The sequence below is a fragment of the Argentina silus genome, assembly GCF_951799395.1.
Source record: "Argentina silus genome assembly, chromosome: 2".
NCBI lineage: Eukaryota > Metazoa > Chordata > Actinopteri > Argentiniformes > Argentinidae > Argentina > Argentina silus.
Window position 1 is genome coordinate 29,550,273 of NC_139656.1, and position 9,956 is coordinate 29,560,228.

General features: G+C 38.9%; 1 protein-coding gene across 1 annotated transcript in view; it reads right to left on the bottom strand.

Annotated features, from left to right (window-relative positions):
• Positions 1–9,269: 9,269 nt before the first annotated feature.
• The window catches only part of smarca1 (SNF2 related chromatin remodeling ATPase 1), a 13,670-nt gene continuing 12,983 nt past the window's right edge, over positions 9,270–9,956 (bottom strand). Inside the window, exon 24 of the mRNA XM_083697547.1 lies at positions 9,270–9,956. This exon is cut by the window's right edge and continues 30 nt beyond it. Within this exon, the coding sequence (XP_083553673.1) occupies positions 9,918–9,956 (39 nt within the window). The 3' untranslated portion in view covers positions 9,270–9,917.

Genomic DNA, 9,956 nt, shown 5'->3' on the forward strand with positions numbered 1-9,956 from the left:
CCTGCATTCATCATCTGGGCAGAATCCTAATAAAGACAAATTCAAAGTCCTTTGCTTTTGCAAGAGAGAATTAAAGGGGCAAGATGGCATTGGTACATCCATTTCTGGACTTTTAAATTAATTATATAGCCATCGATTCTTAAAGAATTGTAGAATATAACTTAGAAATGCCTTGTGAGATAATTGTCGTATCGTCAGCCACCAACCATGTCTTAATTAGTTAATTCACAATCTGTAAGACATTAAGGTTTGTGTATGCATTTTATAGAATGCATTTTAAAACATAATCTGGGATTCATTTTCAGTTGTTTTGGTATACAGTTGAGGATTGGGGCCGGGATAATGTAGACATAGACTGCACTATAGATGCAAGGACTGATTGTTCATGACATCCACATAATAGTTTTTAACGTATTGTGTAGCTATACATTGTTTATTTACATTCCATTGTTTGTAAAGAATAGAGTACTAAAACATTGTATTTTGGGTTATGATAAGGTAATTCAGTTCAAGCTCATGAGGCATTTGTAAATGATTTGGGGGAACTAAGTAGGTTCACAGCAGTTCGCTTAAAATGTGTTATTAATCTAAATCTTAACATATCACATCTCCTGCAAAGATGCTGTCAGTAATGTACAATGTCTTCTTATCAACATTGTTTTGTGACATAGTAAAAAGACATTTCTATTTTTCTATCATCCTTGTTTCATCAGATGGTTTAGAGGTTCATCCCTAAAGCCCTATTCAAACAGAGATAACGGTAAAATGCTCGAAAGGATTTCCCGGTATATTTTGTCTAACCCCCATTTACACAGGCCTTTATTTACCGTGATCTACCCGGGTCACCCCATTTACACACATGCAATAACTGCCTGAAGTCTGCGACCCGTTGAGATCAGACGCTGGGTATATTCTCTGGTGATGCTCTGCCAAGCCTGTACTGCATTTCAGTTGTTGTTTGTTTTGAGGTCTTTTTGCCTAAATCTTATCATCAGAAAATGAAATAAAATCTGAAATTGTCTTGGCCAGTCAAGAACTTTCCGAACTTTTGGGCCCTGAAAAACCACCTAGTTCCTATGGCAGTATGATTACCACCATCCAATTAATTTGGAGGCATTTGCTTGTATATTGTGCTACTGCTGTCAGCAGTGACATCATCAATTAAGACATGTTAGCCAGTTTTTGTGGCAGCTATACATGCCCAAACCATAGCATTCGCTCCACCATGTTCACAGATGTGGTCGTACGCTGAAAATCTTGATTCAGATTAATTTTTCTCCAAACTTTCCTCTTGCAATCACTTTGGTACATTATCATATTTGTCATATCTGTCCACAAGACCACAAGCAAACTGTAACCTGACCATCCTTTTTGAGTGGTTTGCACATTGCAATAGACTATAAGTTTTAACCATACGTTAACGTGCGTCAAGGACAACATGGGAGAATGGTGCCCGTCATGGGCCTAACCAAAAATTCTAAGAATATCTTGCTGTCCCTCTCCTTAAATATCATTCCCAACAAAGGACAAGGTGTGAGATACATTACAATCGTAAAGGAATTGACAAATGGTGAGGGTGCGATTTCTTCATGATGTCCGCCAGGCTCATTCAACTGTAAATAGGTATACACATTTAACTGAAGGCTGGCGCCACCAAAATCCGTCTACACTGTAGTTCGGCAGATAACGTAATCTGTGGATGGTAGTCACGTTCATGCCTGCCTCCTGGAGAGTGTTCCTGATCTGTGGGACAGTTGTTTTAAGGTTTTTCTTAATTATGGTGAGCATTCTTCAGTCCACTGTAGAATACTTTCTTAGCCTACCAGCCCGTTTGTGATTGCTGAGCTCACCAGTGCTTTATTTCTTTTGTTAATGATGTTACAAACTGTTGATTTTGGTAAGTCTAAGGTTTTGGCTATGTTTCTGATTGATTGTTCTGATATTTAAGCTTCATAATGGCTTTCATTGACCTCCCTTTGGTCCTCATGTTGACAGTGGACTCCAAAGGCAAATGCAAAGCCTAGAATCAATACTAGACATTGACAGCTCTCTTATGCCTGTACAAATGATGTGACGGAACACACCTGACTAAGCAGAAACACCTGTCAAGCCAATTTTCCAATACTTTTGGTGTTCTGAAATAGGGAAACTATGTATAAAAAGGGTTGTAATTTCAATCTAAAAAAAAACAAAATATTGAATTCAAGCTGAGAATCTCTACTTTCTTTTGTTTGACTCCAAACTGTTGGACTAGAGTTAAAAGAAGGCAAAATGCTTCCTCTTTCCAGTACTTGTGGAAGGCACTCTATATAAAAAAAAACATGAAATGTTATATATATAAACTTTGTATCATCCTTTGAATGAATTATCAATGCTTAAATTAAATCTATCGTATGAATATATTGTTGTATCATTGTCAATATGCAGTAAATCCACAAAGTATACAGTACTTTTGATACTGACCACTATACACTGTACAAGTGATTAAAATGCATTGGTTGCCATACTGCACATTCCTACAAATTTGTTTTCAGACAGACATATACTGCAGACAGACGCATAGATAGATACAGAGAAAAAGAGAGAGAGAGAGATAGACAGACAGACAGACAGACAGACAGATAGATAGATAGATAGATAGATAGATAGATAGATAGATAGATAGATAGATAGATAGATAGATAGATAGATAGATAGATAGACAGACAGACAGACAGATAGACAGATAGATAGATAGATGGAATTCTTCGACTATGATCTTCATAAATTATATCCACTGTGCCCTGCACAAGAAGTTACACTGGTTTATAAATTACCTATCAAATCATACACAGTGTGTAATGGTGGACGGTTGTAAATCTGATTCTGAGTTGTGCTCAGGTGCGCCTATTCTAGGGTTCTATTTTAGGCCCACTGTTCATTTTGGAAATCAACAACATTTGGGAGACATTGATACAGTGGATGTTCATTTTTATGCAGATGATTCTATTCTTTGTTCAAGCGGTAGCAGCTGGGCTTCAGCTTTTGAAAAAAGCTCAAAGACCTTTTAACACCATTCAACAGAATTTGTATGATTTGAAGCTTGTTCTGAATTCAGTTCAAACTAAATGCATGGTATTTTCAAATGCCAAATATTCTGATAATCATGCCATTGCTACATTGGACGGACATACAATAGAGCAAGTCAAAGTGTACAAATATCTGGGAGTTTGGGTGGATGACAAGCTGAGCTTCACTGTTCATGTTGAGAACTTAAGGAAGCTCACGCTGAGAATAGGTTTTTATTACCGGCATAAGGCTTGCTTTTCTTGGAGGCCAGAAAGGAGCTGGTATGGTGTACATTCCTGTTGGTCTTGGATTGCAGTGATATTGTATACACAGTGCATTCGGAAAGTATTCAGACCCCTTCACTTTTTCCACATTTTGTTATGTTACAGCCTTATTCTAAAATCGATTAAATTATATTTTTCCCTCATCAATCTACACACAATACCCCATAATGACAAAAACAAAAAAATGTTTTTAGAAATTGTTGCTAATTTATTAAAAAATAAAAAACTGAAATATCACCTTTACATAAGTATTCAGACCCTTTGATATGACACTCGAAATTGAGCTCAGGTGCATCCTGTTTCCACTGATCATCCTTGAGATGTTTCTAGGACTTGGTTGGAGTCCACCTGTGGTAAATTCAATTGATTGGACATGATTTGGAACGGCAAAAACCAGGCCATGAGGTCGAAGGAATTGTCCATAGACTTCCGAGACAGGATTGTGTCGAGGCACAGATCTGGGGTAGGATACAAAAACATGTTGGCAGTATTGAAGGTCCCCAAGAACACAGTAGCCTCCATCATTCTTAAATGGAAGAAGTTTGAAACCACCAAGACTCTTCCTAGAGCTGGCCAGAATACAAATAAGCACTCTGCATTGCTGTGGGACCTCCGTTTATCATCGCGGAAGTATTGCTGTTAAGTATTGCTGATATTTACAACAGGCCATCCTTTTATTACTGGAAGACCATATAGATAATTGAATTTCAAGTATGGTTGGTTTTTGACTGCTTCCACTCTGTACACATACAAAGAAGGCCCTGTGATAGTCACATCCCTGGTCATGGTCATAAATAGTTTCAATTGTGTCATTTTGGAGGATTACTATGACAAATATTGATCAAGAAGAGACCTAAAGCACATATGAGGGTGAGAACATGTCTTCAGTTTGATCATTGCCCTGTGAGCCTGAAACGACACTGCCATCCTCTTTCTGCTCTGTTCCCCGTGCGGTGCGGCGGCTACAGCTCACTAATGGTCCTAGCAGAGCCTGGGTCATTTCTCAACCGTTTCTCACTTTGACTGTTGACTTGGGTCAAAAGATGAGCTATTTTCTTTCAATTACTTTCGGCGTGCTTGAGTTTACATCCATTGCTTGTTCTACTCTCACAGCGGTATTTAAGAGTCATATCAATCATAACCAAGGTGTATATTTCATTAGCTGCTTTAAGAATGTAAGTATTGTATCTCAACCTACTTCACTTTGTTGGATGGATTTATTATTATTTATTTTTTTCTGTCATCATTTGCCAATCAACACAGACAACTATTGTAATGCACAATATTCTACATTCTATTTGGTTATGACAACATTGTGGGAAAATATGATTTTCAGCATTCTCATTTATTAATAAGTGATTATTCATATGTCACTTAGTCTGTCACACAAACTATCTCTGTATCATTTGGAGACCTGTTGCTAAGAAACAACATGCAGAGCATACCAGAATAGTTATTGCTGTCACATCCAACTTGTCTGACAGAGAAAAGCCAGGCCGCTCATACAGACCTTGATTAATATGACAATAATTATGGATGTCACATATATAAAACTACATCTGAAATATGGATGGCATGTCCAAATAAATACCAAAAGAGTCTTGAAGAAGAATCAAATGAAAGAAAAAAAGACTCATATTTTGTTTAAATCTAAAGCGAAAAGGATCACTGAGCAATTTCAAGCTCCAGGTGTTTCTGTTTTCGGCAAGACAGCTCGACACTGATGTGTTCCATCTGCCAATGACCATTCACCAAGACAATCAGGGTTTGAAATCAAAAATGACACTTGAAGAAATGTTTTTATAAACTGTATCATATAAGATACAGTGAATTACAGAGGTACAAAGGCATGTCCCAATAAATAAAAATAAAAAAAGCTGATACAATATACGTATTGATTTATATGCATGAAACTGGGAATCAAAGAATATTTTTTGATCTACATTTCATTTCTCTCTGACACTACGTCTGTGTAGAATACGTCTGGGGAAATGAATAGCAAGTTATGATCTATTCCTCCTCCTTCCACCTCAAAGAAATACATTGTGAGATTGGATTTCCAGCTCATTTAACAGGCAGAAAATGTGGCAATGTCATTCTGGCTCTTGGATTGGGAGTAATTTGGATTGTAATGAGTAATCTGGGCCATGTCCTGCCCCAGGTAGTGGAATCACTGTGACTGAATGCAGAGGTTAATTCAGGCACCTCTACAGGTGTAGGAGAAAATCAGAGCACTGCTGCCTCAGTAATACAGTAGTCACTATCATCCTATCAAACAATCTGCTCTGAGATTGGATGAAGGGCGCTCTCTTCAATAAAGTGACAGGTGACCTAGTTTACTTCTATCTCTGCTCCAATTATCAACAGAGGTGACCACTTTCTAACAGTGTCTGAGAGATGGACACACACCAACAGGCCTCATGAAACCAGATTGATTTCCAATCCAAAGCGGTGTCCAGATGTGGATGGACAAAGGAGGACAGTGGGGGGGCTTACTGAAAGCTAAGGTTTTTGGAGGTGGTCAACAGGTGTTCTATTAGAAGGAATCCCTGTGCAAAGACAATGACAGGAGCGATGCGGGGCACCTGGTTTTTAAATTCTTGAACAAAAAAATCACAAGGTGTTTCTACGTGAGAGGTTCTGGTGCGTGGGTGTGTGGAAGTGCACATGGACATAATGAAAGGACTTTGCATTCGCTGAACGATACATAAGCAGACAGTTATGATAGCATGACTGTTCAACTACTAAGACTGGAGCTAGGAGACTAGTTGGAAGCAGAGGAGGCGTTAGCGGGGGTGGGGGTGGGGGGGGATACTAAGTGAAGTGCAGCAGAAGGTAAGATATTGTCATTTTACATACGATTTCCATGGCAATCCGAGGCAAAGAGATAGAAACACGACCATCGCCTTGGAGAGAGGACACACTGTCTCGCAAAATGATTCCTAGATACCAGGACGAATAACCAGCAAGCTGCCTCAGGGCATTGTGATAGGGTTGAGAGTGTGAATGTAAATCTGTCAACCTATCATACATACATCGGGACGACGCGTTGGACTGAGACTACACACGAGGTTAAAACTAATAGCTGGACTGCACATTGCTCTTCTTGGAGCAACCTAATGAGGTGCATAATTACACAGATAAACAATATTCATCATAAAGTAGGGACTTCGAGGGAGTCATAAAGACTGTGACATTTTACATCCTGGTGTTCATTTAGTGAGGTGATTTGGTAGAACAAGCAGGAGTCCTCAGCATGTACTGGGGAATACGCAGGTACACGAAACACCCGTCATCATCATTAGCATTGCTGATTGTGTTGTAATGCATAATGAACTCATCTTTCCATCTGTAGAACATGTTAGCAGTGAACAGTCGACGTCGGGGGGTTTCATTTCTCATAACCTGACTGGCCGCTGTCACATTTGGAGGCGGGCCAAGGTTTCCCCAGCAATCTATTACTGGGCTGACAGTGAGAATAACAGTTAATATCATGTACTGTTCAGAGGGTGTTTAGTTGGCTAAATGGGCGCTCGGGGGCAACATGGTGTCCTCACCGAGCTGCTTACTCTCCGATGTTATTGTGACTGGACCACACACACACACACAGAAGGAATGCGGTGTAAACTGTATGCATTGAAATGGGTTTTAACACCAACACTGGTTGAAGCAATCAAACCCTCCCTTTCTATGCTGTTTGTGTGTCACTCATTCCAGGCACAATTCAAAACGTTGCATCTTTCTCTTTTAGCATGTTGGAGTCATCCATTGATGGTGGAAAAACAAAGAAAAGAAAGCACTCTTACTCATGCAATGCAATCATTGATTTACTGTACTGTACTGGATCAGCACGAGTATGTGCCTTTTTTCTTTTCTTTATATTTGGAATGAATATGTTTTTATTGGGTCGTAAAGGGATAGTTCACCCAAATTACAAAATCACATATTTGGTTCCTCACGCTTGAAAGGAGTCTATGGACAGACTTCAACACTTTGGTTCTGTTTATCTGAGCACTGTCACTAACCACTAACTGATAGCATTTCTAACCAGAAACCAATGGAAGTCAATACGCTAAATTAGCATGTTTAAAATGTACAATAATGTCAGAATTATCTCCAAATCATTTATATTGAGCCATTGAGTCTTTTCAGAAAATTTGGGATGATTTTGTCATGACATTTTCAATTAGCGGTAGCGATAGTGCCCAGATAAACAGAACCAAGCGTGGATTGAAGTCTGACCTTGTCCACACACTCCAATATGTATAATCCTCAATGTGTGATGTTATGTGAAAATAAAGTGATTGCACAGGGTCTGTAAAGGTAGACTCAGCCAAGATGGGGTTAGTACTGGCAGAGAAAATAGCACAAAGCAGGAACATTCACTCAGCCTTCATGCTCATGTGCAGACGCAGCGGAATCTCTAACAAGTGAAATGTCTTGCTTGGATGAAGCTAGTACATGTTTGAAGCCAACGTCAATAGGAAACGTCACACTGCTGAGTATACCTGTCTGGCTGACATTGTGAATGAGGTGTGAAACCTGGGAAACCTTTTTGCTTTCCCTTACTTTGACTATTTTCCTTTCTTTACCCTAATCAATTGATAGCAATCTCAGAGGGCCTCATTATTTCTTAATTATAGATAGGCTGGCTCTCGATTTGGGAGCAGAGTTTTATGAGGGCTGTCATGCATCATGGCTCCCTTCTACTTGTGCTGTAATTATAAGACAACAGTTCACCTTGGTCTGGTCTCTGGGAGGACAGCTAAGGGGCTCTGACTCTTTAAGGTGACAAAGGGAATCAAATCAATAAATATATTACTTGACGCAGCAATTTTTGTGTAGCATGACCACAGAATGTTGTCATTCAGACGATCTAACGTGTACTTGATTGACAAAGAGATCGTATAGAGATACTGATCCACCTTTATCCGTCATTTAGCTTGTAGCATACTTAGGTCTGCCGTCACCATTAACAACGAACATGACATTTAAATAACAAGCTCTTAGGGATTCCCATCAATTATTGAAGATAAGGCATAACGCTAAATGAATACATGGTCAATGAGTTTATCAGATAGTCTGTGCATTAGGAGGTAGGGAGGTAAAGGAGATAATGTTAGGGGGTGGTGAGCATGGTACCCAAATATCCCTTATATCTCATGTTTTACTGATAACCACACAACACAAAATACTATCTGAAGGTTACAGATTTGTAAATTATACATTCCTATTCAGTTTTATTCTGTATGCGTCCGTTCGTTCATTAATTATGTTGTTAACAGATAGGCTAATATTTTGGCTTCCACCATATAATTGTGCATGTGAACAGTCTGAGAGGCAGACTCAGGCTCAAACACTAGTGGAGCCATCTCTTATTTCCTGACAGTGTTAAACTGCCCCCTGGTGGACATACAGCACAGTGCACCCATAGTAGGTCCTCCCTTAGTAATAATAATAATAATAATATATGCCATTTAGCTGACGCTTTTATCCAAAGCGACTTACATTGCAGTGAGTGCATACATTTCAGTATACATGGTCCCAGTGGGAATCAAACCCAAAACCTAAGCGTTGTTAGCGCCATGCTCTACCAACTGAGCCACAGAGGACGAGGCAGGCAGACCATGGAGAAATGTATAACATGTTACTTTTTATTTTTAGGGCACCGGGTATTCCCAGGCAGTCTCCCATCCAAGTACTAACCCGACCCACCCTGCTTAGCTTCCGAGATCGGGCGGTCAGGGTGGTAAAGGCTGTATATATAACATATTACTGCAATGCCTAATAATGTGGCATGTAGTGGCAAATACTCATGGTTCTGAAGCTGCTGTTTCCAGTGTTTTGCTTTGCTTCATGTTGGTGTGTTTTATATAACTTGGGAGGATTTCTGACAAATCATCTACTCAAGGAAAGATCAAGTACGACTTAGTTTGAATTTTGTTTAATAATTGAACTCATACATAAAAAAACTAAATAGGAAAAGCAAATTACAACAATCACGTTTTTCTTTCAAATACCAAATACTTAAAATAGCTTAAAAGGATTGATGATGTTGAACTTATAAAAAGGGCTTTAGATATGTGCAAAGCATTAGGATACATAAGGTGCATACAAGGAACTTTTTGATGTAACATCACAATGTGTAAAACACAACTTCAAAAACAGTAAAACGCAAATATAGAGAAAAACAGCCACACAAAAGGTTGTTATTTAACCATGCTAACCAAACAAGACATGAGAACAATCAAAACACACCCTTAGATATAGCATGTTAAGTTTCAAAGTGCATTAAACAATTGCAAAAAGAGTAATACAAAAAATTGTAAAAATGAGAAGCCACTTACTTCCACAGAAATTACAACAGCTACTGAATGTTGTATTTTGTATTTTTTTGTGTGTGTGATTAATGCTGTTTTTTCATGTTGGGCCAAATCCTTCCTCGATCTGTGTATCCGAACCATTTTGCACAAATCACCCATTGACATTAATGCATGTTTTACATGAACATCTGAGTTACACAAATGTATCTCAAGCAAGCTAGGGTTGGGCCAGAAGAGAGCTACTTAACTGTACACGACAGCTTTAGAACCTGGCTTTCTTGTCTTTGCGTCCAGTGGCTTC